Raw genomic sequence first — 19,967 nt, 5'->3', positions numbered from 1 at the left:
TTCACTGGGAGCAGATCCTCTTTGCTGGCTGCTGCTTGGCTGCACTGGGCATCTTACTGCAATCTGCCACCATGACTCTCTGCAGCATACATGCTGCCCTTGCAATGAAATCCTCACTGTTAATTAAAACAGCAAGTGAAATAGGAACACATTATTTGAGAACTAATTCATGTACAGACTTTACTGAGGAAACAAACAAAGTTGCTTGCATTGTTAAAGAACGGACCACAACTTCTCAGATTCATTAAGCACACAGTAACCTTGCGCCATTTGCATACTGAGTTTCAAATGGACCACTTTACGTTGATAGGACCATAATGAAAATAAATGTTTTTTTGTTCCATCCTTTTGATCCTATTGTGTGCAATCGAATGTGTTTGTGTACATATATTTTGGGGTCAATAAAAAACCACCAACAGCACAGTGCAAGCCCTGTCTGCTGTAAACCTCACTAGTTTACTGCCTCTCAGTTCTTTACAGAACTCTCTATTCTCCTTGGATGAGACTGGCTTTATGGCTGGGTCTGAGCCTAGAGCTTGATTGTTCTTTTGTAGACTCACTCTAGAGTCTAGACCAAAGAAATGGCTATGGGCATGCCAAAATATTCGATTAAAAAAAGAGTCATATTGTGGAAGATGGTCATGGTCTAATTATGTGCCTTTGAAGGGCTTCAAGCTTGTAGATTTGCTGTTTTCTGCAAAGGTGTTCCGAGAGTACCGACGCTAAGTGGCACACCAGGGGTCATCAATATGTCTGTACACAAATGTTTCTGTTTTTGTTTTACACACCATTTTAATGTTCTTATTTTGACCATAAGACCCAATTACAGAATGTCACTTATTTACTATGACACTATGGCACATTATGAGTCCAACTAGTACTAGTGGTTCTCAAACGTTTCATTTGCAAGGACCCCCATAACTCTGAGAGTGTACAAATGGAACCAAGTGGAACCGGCAACCCGGCCAGTGTTTTGTCTGCCACCGCCTAAAACAAGCATTAACTACAACTAGGCCTTGTACTTTGGCAAATATGACACCTCAGACTCCAGTATAGCCGCGAATCCCTCAGCTCCGCTGCAAGTGTTCCGAAAATCTCATCCGCCTCCTGTGGAAAACCACAAATCACCTGGCCTATATATCTCCTAATTTCCACACATCTCCGCTACCCCTGTCACATCCGAAAAACACGTCTTGCATCATGTCCTCTCTCTCTCTCTCTCTCTCTCTCTCTCTCTCTCTTTCTCTCTCTCTCTCTCTCTCTCTCTCTCTTCTTTCTCTCTCTCACACAAACACACACACGGACACACATGCACATCCCTGCCCCCCTCCGAAAGCTACTGCATTTGAATCTCAAACGAAATGCAAATGGGGCAGGCCAAATACAAAACAGATATAAATCTATCTAGAGGCAGTTAATCAGGGTACTGAGGAGAGTGCTCTGACCACATGAGGATGAGAGGACACACACACACACACACACACACACGCACGCACGCACGCACGCACACGCACGCGCACGCACACGCACGCACACGCACGCACACGCACGCACGCACGCACGCACGCACGCACGCACACACACGCACGTGCACACATTCCACCTCAGCAGATCTATATGCGTTGCAGTGTGCACATGACTCTCCTCCTCGTATAAGAGCTGCTCCTGGTTGGTGTGTGTGTGTGTGTGTGTGTGTGTGTGCGTGCGTGCGTGCGTGCGTGCGTGCGTGCGTGCGTGCGTGCGTGCGTGCGTGCGTGCGTGCGTGCGTGCGTGCGTGCGTGTGTGTGCGCCAATCAGACACAGACTGGAGCAGTCAGATCCGAGGACTCTTCATTAACAACAAAGTTTCCTCCTCTTCCTCTACTCAGCCAGACTAGAGACTAGACTGCCATGTGATGATGATTAGACCCTGCAACAATCACAGGGAAGGAGACAGGCGCTCCTGTGGGAATATGTTGCTCCATAACCCTCTTATCCTCCCACTGTTTCTCTCTCTGTCCTTCGCTGTCACTTTTTTTCTGTCTGCGCCTGTCACACTGTGGCTCTTGAACTTCCATTTCCATAACACTGGCTTAGGTCATTTTGTGAAAATGATTATATTTTTTGATGTGAAAGGAAAGTTGGGCTGTTAAAAGTGAGCTGCAACAGAGGATTTCTCTTACTTGATGCCTTTTCTTAAAGAAGTCACACCTGATCAACTCTGTTTCTTTTCTCTCCTGACTCCTCCACAGTGGTGGAAAAAAGGAATGAAATGTTTTACTTAAAGGAGTAGTTCACCCACCAAATAACTTTTCTTTTTATTGATTACTCACTCCATGGACACTTGAGTTCAATAATATTTTTGAGCTGTTGTCGCTTTCCTAAGACAATAATTTGATAACAATAAATTTACCCCCATTGATTCCGGATGGGGACCCAAATGCATTTGGGTCCCCATCCGGAATCAATGGGGGTCAATTTACTATAATAAAATTTTTGTCTTGGGAATGCGACAAATACAAAAAAATATGATTGAACTCAAGTCTCCATGGCGTGAGTAATCAATAGAAAAAAAGTTATTTTGGGGGTGAACTACTCCTTTAAGTACAGTATTTAAGTAAATTAGTTACTTTACACCACTGCTCCTCCATGTTTCATGTGTTCCTCCCCTCATTTCTCACTCTTTTGTTTTGTTTTTACATCTCTCGCTCCCTCCAGAACGACACGTGGACTGAGCTGTACTCCTTTGCACTCTTCAAGGCCATGAGCCACATGCTGTGTATCGGCTACGGGCGGCAGGCCCCGGAGAGCATGTCGGACATCTGGCTCACCATGCTCAGCATGATCGTGGGGGCCACCTGCTACGCCATGTTCATCGGCCACGCCACCGCGCTCATCCAGTCCCTGGACTCTTCCAGGCGACAATACCAGGAGAAGGTAAGGCCAGAACGCATTTTGCTTTTTTTTTTTTTTTTTTTTTTTAAACGTGCCTTAGATCAAGGGTTCCTGAACTTTTCAGGCCCCCAAAATTATCTTATTTGAACTGGGGACCCCCCAACCAGACCAGCACTTAGAAATGTAGGCTTTACATTTAGTTTGACTCGTTCCACAGATAAATATTGTCTGCAAGCTCACAGCAGCCTCGCACTGTGAGGCGCTGTGAGCTTGTAGATCGCCTATTTTCACAATGTTTGCCTCTTTCTTATGTAATATTTGATAATTTGGCCAATTTGCTATTAAAAAGGTTTTAAAAGTCATTAAATTGTCACTTTATAATTGTGCAGATACCATATATACACTTACAGGTATTCTGCGTGTCGGTTTATTTACCGTTGAGTGAGAAAACAATGTTGCACGGAAAGCTAATCATCTGGGAACCCCCCAAAAAAATAAAAAGTCCCGACTCCCGACCCCCAGTTTTGGAACCACTGCCTAAAGCTGGTTGCACACTGCTGCGTTTTTCGTTGCGAAATGCGTTTTTCAGGGCAAGGAGAGAGAGAGAGATAGAGAGAGCAAGGGACCGAGTGGTGCGCGAAACGGGCGGCAGTGTGCAAACGTGACTGACATAACGTGAGGTTGATTTTTTTATTCACGCGCTCCGAAATTCACCCCGATATTCGGCCCGAAAAACGCAGCAGTGTGCAACCACCTTTAGACCACAGCCACACCACAAAATCCTGAGTGCTTTTTTTGTGCTGTGGACAGGGGAATACAGAACAAGGTATCAATGTCAGCCATCATCAGCTAGGGCTGTTGTCACACTAGAGAAAACATGCACATGCTTAGTAACACTACACTTTTATGCCGCACAGACGAAGATTGAAGGTCAACAATTTGTACTTTGTGAGATGTCATCAATGCATTATGTTGAGTAGCAGCAGAGAGTCTCTGCTGTCAGCTAGGATGGCTCTAGTGATTTCTTATGAGATGCCATAAAGACTACATTTAATCTACATTACCATAATTTCATATACATTTATATTGTAGTAAGTGTAGACCACATCCTTTCCATGCACAGGTAATGTTAGCACATTCAGTAAAAACACCTAACTCCAGCTTTGGAGATGCCTTTTCCATCATTGATTAGAATGACGACATTGACCACATTAATGGTCAAAATCCTCCTAACTCGAGCTGTATTTGGGTAAAGTGATGATAATCCAAGTATCTGAAGTCACCATAACAACATTGAGGAGGCAGTATTGTATTGTGTTGTTCTAAAAACATGTTTTTTTTTAATTTCCTGCTAAGATAATATTTTGGACATTTTGCCTGACAGAGATAAGTATTCTGACTATACTGTTTTTAATCCCTATATATTTTAACTTTTAAGATTATACCCCTCTTAAAGCCTCCTGTGGACTCACTTACTTAATGCCTTTTATGGATGCTGGTATGTAGGGCATCAACAGTAGCGTGGACGGGTGTTGCAAATTAGCACTTAGGCAATGCATCTGGTCTGTCCAATGTGATTGTGATGTCCATGTTAAATAAACATCAGTCAATCGATCAATCACTTGATTTGATTTTTATTGATTGAATATTTTATTAGACAGAAATGGAAAACAGCACGAGTACAGTCGAAACACTTAGTCTAAAAGGATCCCACCCAAAAAGTTCTTGCGGTCTTGTTTCCATTGGGGTCCTGTCAATCAATTAGTCAATCAATCATTATGGCCACAAAGGAGCCTCTCATTTAATCATCACATTCTTTGAGAGAAACACCATCTGTTGATCAGTTCAGCATTGATGTAATCTCTCAAGAACAGATGTAAGGAACAAAACAGAGAGGGCGCTGTTTCTCCCTTTTCTTTGACGATGGCGAGCCAGATTGGCATTGATGAGGACCAGTAGCTCTTTGGTCGGCTCCCTACACTGGCAGCAGAGTGGTAAAGTGGTAAAATAACTCAAGTACTGTACTTAAGTAAATCATTTATTTTCAAAGGGTTTCTATGCATTTTATACATTTGAAAACTTGTGAAATGGGACCTTCTGCACATTGAGTACTTTTATTTTTGGTAAATCTTGATGCCAATAGGCTACATTTGTACTTTTACTCAAGTAAATTCTGAATACCGAACTTGTACTTGTAACAGAGTATCTTTACAATAGTTTATTGATGCTTTTACTCAAAGTAAAAAATGTGAGTACTTCCATCACTGCTCTTTGGCGGGCTGTCATCTCCTCTACGCTGGCAGATCAAAGCGTTGGAGTCTAGCTGACTGGACAGCAGAGTGAGGGAGCACTCCTCCTTTATAAGGCCATGGCGTCATTGTGTAGCTGTGTGTGTGTCTTGTTAGCTTCCTTAGATCTTGGGTGACGCACATGTAGAGGTGCTTATGTTATCTGTCATGAGCACACGTGCGCTCACAGAGCCTCACACACATTTGCACGCCTCTGTAATTGGTCAAGCTCTGTTGTCTGTAGTATCTGGCTAATGTCGAGACCAAAGGGTGACCGGGGTTTTGACTTTTCTCTTTCTGTCTCTCATCTAGTGTTTTCTGGCTTCCTCTCAAGGTGTGTGTTTATCCTGTGGCCCCCCTCAGGCTGGGCCGTGCATCACTTTAAGTCATTGGTTCTCAAACTTGGGGTCGGGACGCCAAGTGGGGTCCCCAAATTATTTTGTGGGGTCCCCAGATAATTAGCTTAATTTTTTTTTTTTTTTTTTTTATCACTCAACGGTAAACAAACCAACACACAGTATAAGTGTATACTGGGTATGTGCACATTTATAAAGTGACAATTTAAGGACTTTCAAGACCGTTTTAATACCAAACTGGCCAAACTGTCAAATATTAAGTAAGCAAGAGGCAAACATTGTGAAAATAGCCGATCTCCATGCTCACAACGCCTCGCAGTGTGAGGCGTTGTGAACATGTAGATCTGCTAGTTTCACAATATTTATCTGTGGAACCGAGTCACATTAAACGTAATACCTACAATTCCAAGTGCTTGTCAGGGTGGGGGTCCCCAGTTCAAATATGTTCATTTTGGGGGACACAGCCTAAAAAGGTTGAGAACCCCTGCTTTAAGTGGACAAAATTCTTGAATTATGAAAGTATACACAATAATACATTTCATAAACATGCAACCCTTCTTTGGTCACTAGTTTACAGTTTAAGTAATTGTTTTCATCACTGTTAATCCATGCTTGAATGCCAGAAGTATCATTTCATGAGCAGGCTCTTCTCACAATAGCTCTCAATTAAGTCAGTCTGATGCAAACCAACACCAACACCCCCAAAAAGCTCCCTGTAGCAGGCTACAGTATACTGGAGATCACTGGTTCCCAAATACTGGGTCGGGACCCATTTGTGGGTCATGGAACCATTTTTATGGGTCACGAGTCACGACTGAAGTAAAACTAATGTTTTTAAGAGAATGATTTAAATATTCAAACAAAAAACAAACACATCTATGAAATTCCATGAATAAAATAGTAGTGAAAATTGCAGATCTACAAGCTCAGATCTAATGTTTTCACTAGTTTTGGGTCCCGGGCTAACGTATAATTCCTCTTTAGGGTCACGGGCTAAAAAGTTTGGAAACCACTGCTGTAGATCAAATCAACAACCGCCGTATTTGGAATAAAAATCACACCCAATGTGAAGTGAGCGGTGGTCGTGCTTGCATACCGTCTTCGGACTGGGATTTGAGTCTAAGATGTACAGGCTATGCTACACACAGACGTTTTGCTATGGCAAAACGCTGAGGAAAAAGGCTACAGACACACGATGATGACATCACTAGACAAACATGATTCTACGTACACGTTTTGCTATGGCAAAACGCTGAGGAAAAAGGCTACAGACACACGCACAGCCACTCTATGGAGCGGTTTACCACCGCTCAACAAGCCGAGGTACTGTAACCTTGGCAAAGAAAGCTTCTCAGAAGCCACGTTTATGATGTGTCTGTTGCTGTAACGGTTGCGTGTAGACGCTCCCTCTGTGGCTGTGGCAGTTATGACTCACACCGTTATCAGCCACCCTGGGACTGTCCTCCGCTTCACGCTCCACTTCCTCCATGATGTGAAGCAGGGAAATAATGAAGGATGTGGCGTGAACTGTGTGTCCAGCCTATAGACGGAGCAGGAGGACAGCTCACCCCACATCCCATTAGGCCCTGCTCCCAGAGGCCCAGCAGCTGTTTATAGCCTAGAACATACATGGGCAACTGGCGGCCCGGGGGCCACATGCGGCCCCCACCTTCGCTTAATGCGGCCCGCAGGTTAATACCAGAATACTGATATATTATTCCGTCAGACTATATTAGTAGCTTAATGACTAGTATAGTAGTATTTTCTTTTTTATGTCCAATGTATTTGTATTTAGGTTCATAAAGTTAACATGAGTATATAACTAAATGCGTTTGAAATGAAATCAAAATGTTACATTTCAGGATTCCAATTCAAAAATAACAAAAAGTAATTCAGGATTCCAATTCAAAAGAAGCAAAAATAGCTGATGCGTTTTGAGCTTGTAGATCTGCTATTTTTGCTTATTTTGTATGAGATAGTAGAATGACAAAGTAGGACGTAGCAATATGCAATGTGGCCCTCTGGAGTGAAGGTGGAAATATAGTGGCCCTCACCATCATCAAAGTTGCCCAGTAATGCCCACCCCTGGCCTAGAATCAAGCCATCCAGGATCCATGGTGAATCGTGATCACGAAACCTTTGATTCTGTGAAAAGAAAAAAGAAATAAAACCGCTAAACAAATGGTGTTTATTGAATGTAGTATATCGTCGTTGTCGGGTGAAAACCTTGTATGTCCAAAACCGTTCGTTTTGCATTTATCATTTTAAAAATGATTTAAACTAGCGTAAACAGACGATCTACAAGCACACAACGCCTCGCACCGCGAGGCGTTGTGTGCTTGTAGATCCTCTGTTTTCACTACTTTTGCGACGGCCTTGTGTGATGAAGCTGGGCTTTACTTTGTGAAAGAACGCACACATTTGAAACTTGGAGATAAGAGGTTTCCACCAGACAACGACGATATCATAAAATTTAATAAAATATATTCTTTTCCACAGAATCAAAGGTTTTATGGTCATGATTCACCAGAATCCAGGATGGTTTGATTCTGTGCTTAAAATAAGTCTACAGGAAAAACGAATGGACGTTTTTTTAATGGCACCGCGCTCACTGCTATATAGCTGTGCCTATCACACAAAGATCCATACATTCTAAGTGGATGCAACGCTACAAAACTTTGAAGACAATTGTGCCATATAAGGCAAGTAATAACTGATTGACTTGGTGCATCTTCTAGATTTAGACGTTTCAGTCTCACTACTGAGAGTGTGGGGAACTAAGGATGGTGATGTTGGCCCGTTTCAAACCACTTAAAGTATAGGTCATGGGCCTTTAGTCTATTAGCCTCGTTTCATCATTCATTTCATCATAAGTCTCATAATCATTTCGATCATGGTCTGTAGCCTAGATAGTGATTTTGCTCAGAACTATCTCCGCAGATCCACATAAAAAAGATTCTTTGCACGAGATAGTCTAAACGCCAGTGACAGCATGCAGTTATGTTGACACGGCGCAGAGTAAACAGTCAGTATCGTCCTCTGCGCTGGGAAAGAAATGTCATAATAGCTACAGGACAAAAAGCATCTTCCTGTCTGTATCCAGAGACCCCCGTCACCAGCTGCAGATGCAGATTGTAACTGTTTACTGTGTGTTCGCTGTGTCCACGTGCTGGCCAAATGCGGACCTTTTTATTTTTGCTTTATCAGAATGCACACAGTGTGTTGTTTGAGTCCCTGTGTGTTTAGCGGGTTCACGGTACTGTACTGGGGAATCTGATTGGAAACACAAACACAGTATGGAACAAAGACAGGCAGATGATAATTATGCTACAACAGATGGAGAAGTACAGTGTTCCTTGCTGCTTCACGCACAGGCAGAGATTATAGTATGTGCACACACATATGCACTATAATTGAAAATGGCCATGGCTCCATGACAGAAATGAGTCGAATGAAATATTGATGTAGTTTGAAAATGGGTAGATTTAGCCCCTTTTACCTTTTCAATCTTTTAAGGATGGCTGGTGTCTTAGCATGTGTAAGGGAGAGACTACATTCAAGGATAGGCTCGTCAAGCATGAGCTCCGTTTTCCCAGGTTGGCAGAGGGAGAGCAGCGCCCAGGTGGATTACAGCTTACACAATTGGCACTGGGTGAAAAATGGGTTACAAAATTGTGGGATGAAAAAATATGTATATATAAAAAGGAATGGGGCAAAAAGGAACTGATTACACTTTCCACTGATTGCTGGTCAATACAAAGGGTCTTGTCACACCCTGAGGCCGAAACTTTTTTTGAGGGCATACTATAATCTATGATCCACGGCTATTCGTGTGGCCTGCGCCCTGCGCATACGCCAGTGCATAATGCCTATCAGATACGCTACCTTGAAAGGTTCACGAGGGCAGACGCTTTAAAAAAAAATCTTCACAGCATACGGCGTATACGACGTGACAGGTAGAACACAGCACTGGCGTTAGCGTTTTCAATAAATTGAATGTGCTTCTGAGTCGGTCTTGCATCTGTCATTTTGGAGTGCCGCTTTTTTCCACTTTGGTGGTTTCTTGAACTTGAACTGTCACGTCACACCCATTTCAGTTGTTTTAAAAAAAACATCTACAAAGGGTGTCATACAATTCAGCTTGGAGCCTCTGACATGCCCATCGACGCCCTGGGTCGCACTCAATTCCAGGTCTTTCAAGTGGGCCTTGTTTGGTGTCATTTATTTGACTCAGCTCGGAGGTTGTGACCTTCTGTCCAAACCCCCGGGCCACACACACTTATACGTTTTAGAGCAGGGGTCTTCAACGTTTTCAGGCCAGGGACCCCTTAGTTGAGAGAGAGATGAAGCAGGGACCCCCACAACCTTTTCATAGATTTCATATAGTTTCATCGTTTGACAGCACAATCATCAGTGTATTTTGGATCCATGTCAATTTGTATTTTCAGATATTTAACCACTTGAACCGTCAATACTTAATAAACTTGACCTTTCACTCTGTACTTAGTCTGATCTTTTTCCCCTCTACACCAAACCCCTTTGCCTAAAATAGCCGATCTACAAGCTCTGCGAGGCGTTGTGAGCTTGTAGATCTGCTATTTTTGGCTAAAGTTCTCAGGAAAAAAAAAAGGTTTCTATCACAAAGATTTGGAGGACCCCCTGTAGTAACTCTGAGGACCCCCTAGGGGTCCCAGACCCCCTGTTGAAGACCCCTGTTTTAGACCCCTGTGTCTCGAATGTGGTCTTTGTAGGGTGTCATGGATCTCATCTCGAAACCATGGGGCTAGTTTCCCCCCTGGCTGCACCCACCTCCGTTCAGACTATAGTACTTTACAGACTTTATTCCATCTTCCATCGTCTCCTAAGTAAACATTTTTTGCTGCATTACTCCTCCCACATTATGTCGACGGCTTCATCAGGACACGCATCTGTGCATTTTTAGAGATTATATAGTTTAATTTATATATATATTTATTCGTGAATTAATTTTCTCCATTCACTTCAATTAAAAATTAAACTTTTTCCCCAAATATAGAGATGGCTGACAATTATAGACCACATGAGACTGTATCTGTATGTCCATATATGGGCTTAATATTGATGACATCAGGGATCTCCATATTTGGGCATAAAATAGACAAGGACTGACAGAGATCTCCATATATGGCCATTCATTTATTAGTGAATTATTTCCCATTGACTTGAATGGGGAAAATTCAAATGGTAAGACGAAATTCATTTGCGAAATTCACGTCACAGCAACCACACTTCTTTCTAGTTTACATTTGTAAATACAATACAAATTATATCATTTTATTGTAAAAACATGACATTTTTAACAATTTTGCTGCCATTTTAAACATAGCTGTAGTAAGCAGCTGCCAAATTGTCCTTACCTTTTAACGTGGGCACGCGCATGCATCGTGCACAATCTGTGCGCGACTCATCTAGTAGACGTGTAGACTCGGTGACAGCTTTCGAATAAAAAAAACACCATTGAAATAGACATATCCGTTGCCACGCTGTATCCCTGCTTATCCGCCAGTGTTTACATGAAAAAACATTGAAAAAAGCCAGCTGTGCGCTATGGTAACACGTGGACACGTTCGCGCACAAAACGCACGATATGTGCGGGGATCATAATCCAGGCGTGTAGAGACTGGATCAAAGTTTCCAAACGCAAAAATCGGATTGAAAAACGAGCTTTCCATCGCCGAGTAGCTTCCTCTTCTGTTACAATGTAAACCAACTAGAGGGTCGCGGCCCTTCGGGCCGCTCACAACTAGTTAAAAAAAAAAATAAAAAAAAAAAGTTAAAATAAAAAAAAAAAGTTAAAAAAAAAAAAAAAAAGTAAAAAAAAAAAAAAAAAAAAAGTTAAAAAAAAAATAATAATTGGGGGGGGGGGAACTATTGTGGCGGAACTATTGTGCCGCAGCGCACGTTTCCGGTCGGACATATTTGACCGGCGGACTATTTTATACAGAGGCAAAATATGAGGGTAATAACGAATACAACTGTATACAGAGGTTTGGAAACGACATCTTGCAAAGGTGACATGGGTGTTTGAATTTTTCAGCTATATTTAGTACATATGTAGTACATCTTGGCCAAGTGGTTTGGTATTTAAGTTAGCGATACATGACCCGGAAGTAGATCACTTACTCTTTTGTAATTTAAAGATGGAGGCGGGACTATGGCCCAGGCTCAGACCGGATACGGAAAGCTAGATCCGGTCCAAACGGGAAATACGACCGGATACAGTTAGGGGACGGGCCTAAAGTCTCCGAAACGGATATATACAGCGATCATACTTTTAATCGTTTCATAATGATTAAAGCTAATTACATTTCCGGGAACGACGGGCATGAGGTACAGCGGGAAATCCCCGGTTTCGACGGGGATCGCAGAGTATGAGTTAATAAGGGGCTATATGTTGTGTTCATTGCACCAAAACACTTCACGGACAAGCAGCCTCCTTGGTTGAGATCTGCATTCTTCTAGTTTTAGAAGATGTGTTCAGCCCCCCCTAGTGAGAGCAGGGGGGAATGCCAATGTCGATCAGTTAAAAAACACTTAGGTCATAGGGGCCGCTAGCAGGGCTTTTAGACGGTTAGTCTTGTTTCATCATTAATTTCATCATGAGTCTTGTTTCATCATTTGAACCTCACTCTATATTCTGACTGCAGAGAGCAGTTTACTCCCACCTTTAGATGAACTGTCTGGAGACAGAGCCTTGGGTCGAGGAAGTGTCCTTTCAGATGCCAGCAAATTAAAAAGACTCTTGACGGTATCGGTAAGGACACTTCCCCGTCCCAAGGCACCATCTCCAAACTGTTATCTAAATGTGGGAGTAAACGTAAAGATCCCGTAAAGAAAGAAAGAAATAAATGACTCTTTGGGGGCACGGTTGTGCAGTCGGAAGTGCTGTTGCCTCTCAGCTAGAGGGTCCTGGGTTTGATTTCCACCGGGTATGCTGCATGTGGGAGCTGAGGGCGTGCTCTCTCCTCCGCGTCATCAGTGCCCATACCCTAGGTTTGGTTTGCTAAAGGGCCTTTCTGTGTGGAGTTTGCATGTTCTCCCTGTGTCTCCTATGGTAGGTAGGTATCCTCACAAAAGAACATGCATGGTTGGAATAACGTGTTCCTTCTACGTGCTACGTCCAAACGGGGAAACTCCGCCCTGTCAGTTGAAAAGAAGCAACTTGGACTCGTCATGCATAGAAGGAAGTATGAGTTCAGTCTGTTGTCTCCCCAGGTTGGCAAAGGGAGTGTAGCACCCAGAATTACATTAGAGAATTGACACCGGGTGAAAAATGGGTTACAAAATCCTGGGATACATTTTTTATATATAAAAAAAAGAAAAGATAGTCCAAACGCCAGTGACAGAGTGTGGTTATGTTGACACAGCGCAGAGTAAACAGTTGAAAAAGAAATAGTCATAATTGCTTCAGCACTGAACACGACGTCCTGTCTGCGTTCATTCAAAGACCACCCGTCACCAGCTGGAGATTACAACTTCTTATTGTGTGTCCAGTGTCCACATGCTGGCCAAAAGCGTATCCTTTTTTCTTTCACTTAATCAGAGTGCACACAATGTGCTGTTGGAGTGTTTGTGTGTTTAGCGAGATCATGTACCGTACGACTGGGGGGTGGGAAAAGTACTCACATTTTTTACTTAAGTAAAAGTATCAATACTGCATTATAGAAATACTCTGCTGGGGTGCCCTCACACCAAAATACCTAGAGTGGAATCCGCCAATGCATTTCAATGAGAATGGAGAGTTTTTTGCCAGTAGAGAATTTCAGCAAAAAACGCTCCATTCTCATTGAAATGCATTGGCGGATTCCACTCTAGGTATTTTGGTGTGAGGGCACCCTTACAAGTAAAAGTCCCGAATTCAAAATGTACTTGAGTAAAAGTACAAAATGTACTTAAAATACAAAAAGTAAAAGTACAAAATGTTTGAAAATAGCAAATAATAGCAAACATTTTGCGATGCAACGCGTTGTGAGCTTGTAGATCGGCTATTTTCAAATAGCCTATAGGTATAAAATAGGACTAATTTGGTTAAAGTATGTTTTATTGCGACCGAATGTCGCAATTTACTATGAGATAGTCACAGCTTGTCCGTGTCCGTCTGTCTGTCTGGACATGTAGACGTGTACACATTTTTACGGCCTATGGGTTTGCCGCTCTGACATCCTACTCTGATGTCACTATGATGTCACTCAGGGGAACCCCTCTAACAGAAGGGGTTTGCCGCTCTGACATCACGCTCTGGCTTCACTGTGATGTCACACTAACAGAATCCCTTTTATGCCCATTAATGGAGTTTCCTGATCTCATCAATATTAATAATGCCCTGTTAGAGAGATCCCTGTGATTCCAGGGGAACAAATCCCTTTTATGCCCATATATGGAGATATGGAGATCCCTGTGATGCCAGGGGAACAATCCCTTTTATGCCCATACATGGAGATCCCTGATGTCCACATCCCTGATGTCCACATCACTGTGGCGCGACCTCGCCCTAAAGGGCGAGGTCGCTTGTCGCCCTGAGGTGTCTTACTAGTAATAATATTATAATTTAATATCTGCAAGTAACTAGTAACTAAAGTTTTAAAAATAATTGTAGTGGAGTAAAAGGGCAATATTTGGATCCTAGATTGTATGGAGTAAAAGTAAAAGTACTGGAAATTGTAAATGCTCAAGTAAAGTACAAATACTGTACCTCCAAATTGTACAGTAAGTACAGTACCTAAGTAAATGTATTTAGTTACTTTACACCACTGAACACAGTATGGAACATAGACAGGTAGATGCAGTCCACCCACCCGGCATGGAGAATCTAATTTCAGGGACTAATATTAGCTCATTATGCTACAGCGGATATGGAGTAATACAGTGCTCCTAGCTGCTTTATGTACAAGCAGAAAGGATACACTTATGTATGTGCGCACGTGCGCGCACTAATTGAAAACGGTAATGGCCCACCCTTCCTGTATGTCCGCTAACTCAATAAATATATTGTGCTGGCAGTTGGATAAGTATTGGTTTGAAATGTGTAAGGGAAGTGTGTGTGTGTGTGTGTGTGTGTGTGTGTGTGTGTGTGTGTGTGTGTGTGTGTGTGTGTGTGTGTGTGTGTGTGTGTGTGTGTGTGTGTGTGTGCGCGTGTTTGTTCCTGACCAAATTGTGGACATCAAACCAGTTGACCGGGGATGCATGTCTAACTGGGAACATAATTAGTTAAGGTTAGGTTTAGTGTGACTGTGTGTGCGTGTGCGTGCGTGTGTGTGTGTGTGTGTGTGTGTGTGTGTGTGTGTGTGTGTGTGTGTGTGTGTGTGTGTGTGTGTGTGTGTGTGTGTGTGTGTGTGTGCAGGTGCGTGTGTGCATGTACATGTGCATGTGCGTGTCTGACCGTGTGTGTTTTCTGTGTTGTGCCCCCATGGGCACGCCACAGTTAAAACGAACAAGGCAGCTTCAGTGGCTTATAGTGGCTTATACCGTCCCATTGTCATCTCATCTTTCACGTTGAGGTGACAGGTGCCTTACTGCCTTCATCACTTTTCCGCCTACAATACCCTTCCCTAGCTCCCTTCTCTAGTTCTCTCTCTCCCTCTCTTCCGTGATCCAGTCGATAGGTCTGTCCGTCCTCCGGTGCCTGCCGGGTGATAGGCCATCTGCCAGAGGACACGACAGGCAGCATTAGACATTATGTAACTGCAGTCCTGCTTCTCCTCCTCCCCCCCATCACTTCCTCCCCCTCAGGGGTGTTAAAGTGACACTGGTAAATAGCTGGGGGGGACGGGGGGGGGGGGGACGGGGGGGGCGTGACCCCCGGGGACGCTGATCCATCGCTGATCCATCGGAGCTCATCTGTCCCATGATCACGCGGCGACTTAATTACCCATTCACTGACCGTAACCTGGACAGCCTCTTTATAATGCCCTCAAGACCTTACCTCTGAAACAGTTCCTTGAGGTTATATAACACAAACTAGATGTCGTTTCAGTTTCAATTTCCATATAAGACAGTGGTTCTCAACCTGTGGGTCGGGACCGACCCATTGTTTTCTCAACAGTGAACAAACCAACATCAAGTTTAAGTCTATAGAGAGGGTATTGCACAAGTGACAATTTAATGACTTTTTAGTAACTCTAAAATGACAAATTAAACATTGGCCAAATGATCAAATATTAGAGGCCGAACATTTGAAAATAGCCGATCTACATGCTCACAACGCCTCACGATGCGAGGCGTTGTGAGCATGTAGATCTGCTATTTTCACAATAGAACCGTGTTATACAAAATGTAATGCCTCAACTGCCTCAACACTTAGTGCTCGTCAGGGTGGGGGGTCCCCAATTAAAATATGATTATGTTGGGGGTGGCGGCCTTAAAAGGTGGAGAACCACTGATATAAGAGGTACTAAGAGGTAGGTTGTCTGGGAATCAGAAGGTCTCCTGTTCTAACCCCCGGTCGGATCGCCCAGACTATTAGCTATATTTTCATCCATGCCGGCTTAATTACCCCTTATCCCTAAACTTCTTTGCCTTTTTTACTATTTTGAAAAACATTTTAAAATACTTCATATAGCTGACCTACGATCGACACGTTGTGAGCTTGTAGATTCGCTATTTGAACTATTTAAAAATGATTTTCAAAATAGTAAAAGAAAATGTCCTGGGGAGACATCACATTTTCCTTTTGGGTCTCGGGCTAAAAAGTTTGGGAACCACTGCTCTAACTGCTTCCCGGGTGCTGTATTAATAGTGCACACTGCTCCTAATAGTTAGAAGAGGGAAACGCATGCAAGCTGCTTGCCTTGCCTTCTTCCATGTAAAAGTTTGCAGCGGAAATAAGAGCAAGAAATAAGGACAAGAGATAAAAAACATATCACGAAACGAGAGGCTCTGTGTTTCCCCTGCTGTGTGTCCTTACAGAGCCTGACTTCTTCTAAGACAGGCGATAATTTCAGGATGAAACGTCTTCCGCGTCCTCACAACGAGTCATTAATGTAAACAAAGCTAGTGTGGGCTGACAGATTTAAAAGGGGAACGGTGCCGCAAATAAACCCTAAGCCTCCACAAAAGTCACACTCCAGGACTAATGTGATTTTAACATGAGAAAATAGCCATGCAAATAATGGTGGCTTCATTATATCAATTTCAGTAAACGTTGAGTTGAACGTTTAAGTAGCTCAACCATTTAGTATAAAGTGTTGTGAGAAATGTATTTGCATCGCTGAATTGTTATCGTTTGTTGTAGGCTATTTTCCAAGAAGGTTTGCTCATGTGTGTGATTTACATGCTCACATTTTGTCTCTCCTTGAGTCCACCTCAATGGACACACAATGTTCACTGTGTGCGTATGTGTGTGTGTGTGTGTGTGTGTGTGTGTGTGTGTGTGTGTGTGTGTGTGTGTGTGTGTGTGTGTGTGTGTGTGTGTGTGTGTGTGTGTGTTTACATGTGTGCCTTTACTCTGTGAGATAAAAGAACACTGCTAATGTCAACATGGGACTTCACACACACATGTACGCACGCACACACACACGCATTCGCACACGCACGCACACACACACACACACACACACACACACACACACACACACACACACACACACACACACACACACACACACACACACACACACACACACAGAGATATACAGTAAGTCTTGTCACATCCAGAGCCCTGACACTCAGTGACATGGCCCATTAATAGCAGGGCCAATTCAATTTGCCCCTCTCTCCCTCCCACAGTGTGAGCTTACACTGACAGCCATGCATCATGTGTGTGTACGGCACCCAGAAGCAACTTATATCCCATAAAAAGCCCCGTGGCTGCCTCCACTCTGCCTCGCCTAAGTCCACAGGCTGTGAGGGACAGATTGGATTCCAGAAATGTACTGAATCTGTTAGTTTTATATATAAACACTGCGAGGTGGGGGAGAGGGGAGGGGAGGGGGGTCTCACAGCAGCCTCTGTACGTGTTAAAATGGTCCATTACAGCGGTGGTTCTCAACCTGTGAGTCGGGACTCCCAGTGGGGTCCCCACATGATTTTTTGGGGTGTCCCCGGATGACAGTGACCTGTCAATTTAAGGACTTTTAAGACCCTTTTTAACAAATAACTAAAAAAAAAAGGAAAAAGAAAGAAAGAAAAGAAAAAAGACCATTACTGCATTAAAAGTAAGAAAGAGGCAGTTAGCTTGTAGATCTGCTATTTGCACAATATTTATCTGTGGAACTGAGTCAAAATGTAATGCCTTAACTCCTACAATTCCAAGTGCTTGTCAGAGTGGGGGGGGGGGGTCCCCAGTTCAAATATGATTATTTTGGGGGAGATCGCGGCCTGAAATTAAAGAATGACTGCCTTCCAAATCCATTTGGTTACATGTGTACACTCTCGCTGTTACGATTGGATAAAGTGAGAGAAGATCAAAGCGGCTGCAACACTCACAGCATCAATGCCAAAGCCTTGCTTTATTAGCGGACTAGTGGGAATAAAAAACAAAGGGAGACAACGTTTCCTCAGGGTATTACAAACAATGACTGGGAGGCTAGAAGTATACAGGTGACCTTTCAGTCTCTATTTTTACTTTTTTTTTTACTCTGTTACTTGCGGCTATGTGCTGCAATCATGTTCATGTTCACTTCTGTACATTTGGGAGTACAGGGATCGATTTGCTGTGTTGTATATCTGTCACTGTCGAGCAGAAACCTTGTATCTCCAAGTTTCAAATTTGTATGTTTCTTTGTAAAGTAAAGCCCTGTACAAGACACAAGACTGTCGCACAAAGCTAGTGAAAATAGCATACTTGTGTGCTTGTAGATCTGCTATTTTCATTATTTTAAATCATTTTTAAAATGATAAATACAAAACGAATGGTTTTGGACATACAAGGTTTCCACCTGACAACGATATGTATATACAGTATATATTATATATGTATACATACATATTACTATACTCGAGTGCTTGTCATGTCATGTATCCCATTAATACGTGTTGGATGAAATGGGGCATGATCCTGATTGTGTGTACGTGTGTGTGTGTGTTAATGTAATGCGCTGTCAGACCAGACAGTGATTGAGTGTGAGCCTACGCAGTGGAGATGACATTCACTGCCACCCAACGGCCCTGTTCACTGTCACACTGCAGTCAGGATGACCATTGCTGGCTTTCATCTTTTCAACTGTTCAGTACTCCCTCTCTATACCACTGGTCCTCAAAACGGGGTCCTTGGGGAGGTGGGTTCCAGGGGGTCCCCAGCTAAATGATTGATAGTTAGGAATAGGAAGGAACCAAATGGACCAATACCAGTCTGTCCATTTGGTTCCATTTGTACACTGTCAAGGTGCGTCCAAACCTCGCTTCACTTTGGTCGCACAAGTCCGCGTTGGTAAAAAATCATGTCCCGTTGGAATCAAGGCGAAACACCCTGAAAAAGGAAGTCCAACACCAAACACCAAAAACATTTCTCCGAACAACATCAACCCTGATTGGCTGTCAGGACGTGATGGAGTGGGGGTGAAGCAAAGGTCGCTTCAGTTGGATTTTTTCAAGTGGGGCGAAGATACGAGGCGACCGTTCGCGCCATTCGCGCCGCCCCGCTCGGATCGTTTGCGCTGCGCCTGTTTGTGCAGCGCCCGTTTGTGCCACGCTCGGTCGCGCGTCGTCTCGTCTTTGTATTCACTTTGTATGTAATCGCGCTGCTCGAACCATCCAGGTTTGGACCCAGCTTTAGAGTTAATGGGGGTCTGTGGCCTAAATGCATACCAAACTGGGGGTCCACGAAGTGAAAAGGTTTGAGATCCACTGCTCTGAAAGGGAATTAGCACACTCCAAATATAGAATCAGAATCAGCTTTATCGTCACATCGCAGATTTACAGGTGTTTTCATACAATCACCATAATTCGTTTTCAGGCAATAAGGGAAGAATGGAGATAGAAAGAATGAGACACTCAATGGTTTCCTATGGAAATAAGCTTAGTCTTTTCTAGGATCTCCTTTTAGTAGACCTTGTACCAGTGAACAGTACCGTCATGAAACTGTACCTTTTCCTATGCAAACTTCTAATAAAGTCTTCAATCAATCAATCAAAGGAAAACTAGCAGGTCAAATGATCAATTGTGTAGGGAGAGTGAATTTATAAATGAATAAAATGATCTACAAGTATACAGTACATACTATATAACAAAAAGAAGATGCGCATCAGCAATGGTTTTCTCAGAGATTTACATAACAAGTAGGAATTGAATTCCAAAAAGGTAGTACATCCAAAAATTATAATCAGGAGAACAAAGTACTCACATTTCCACTTATTTATTGGCACACACCAAAACGGAACGCTTGCGCGTTTCGGCTAAGAGCCTTCATCAGAGCATTGCTCTGATGAAGGCTCTTCATTTTTGGATGTGCTACCTTTTTGGAATTCAATTCCTA

At 43.1% G+C, this 19,967-nt stretch overlaps 1 protein-coding gene across 1 annotated transcript in view; it reads left to right on the top strand.

Annotated features, from left to right (window-relative positions):
• The window catches only part of hcn2b (hyperpolarization activated cyclic nucleotide-gated potassium channel 2b), a 210,596-nt gene that overhangs the window by 23,521 nt on the left and 167,108 nt on the right, over positions 1-19,967 (top strand). The window contains exon 4 of the mRNA XM_080730050.1: positions 2,698-2,916. Coding sequence (XP_080586176.1) covers positions 2,698-2,916 — 219 coding nt within the window. The remainder of the gene's footprint in view (positions 1-2,697; positions 2,917-19,967) is intronic.

Source organism: Nannobrachium achirus, assembly GCF_963921795.1.
Source record: "Nannobrachium achirus genome assembly, chromosome: 1".
NCBI lineage: Eukaryota > Metazoa > Chordata > Actinopteri > Myctophiformes > Myctophidae > Nannobrachium > Nannobrachium achirus.
This window is presented reverse-complemented; position numbering and strand designations above follow the sequence as displayed.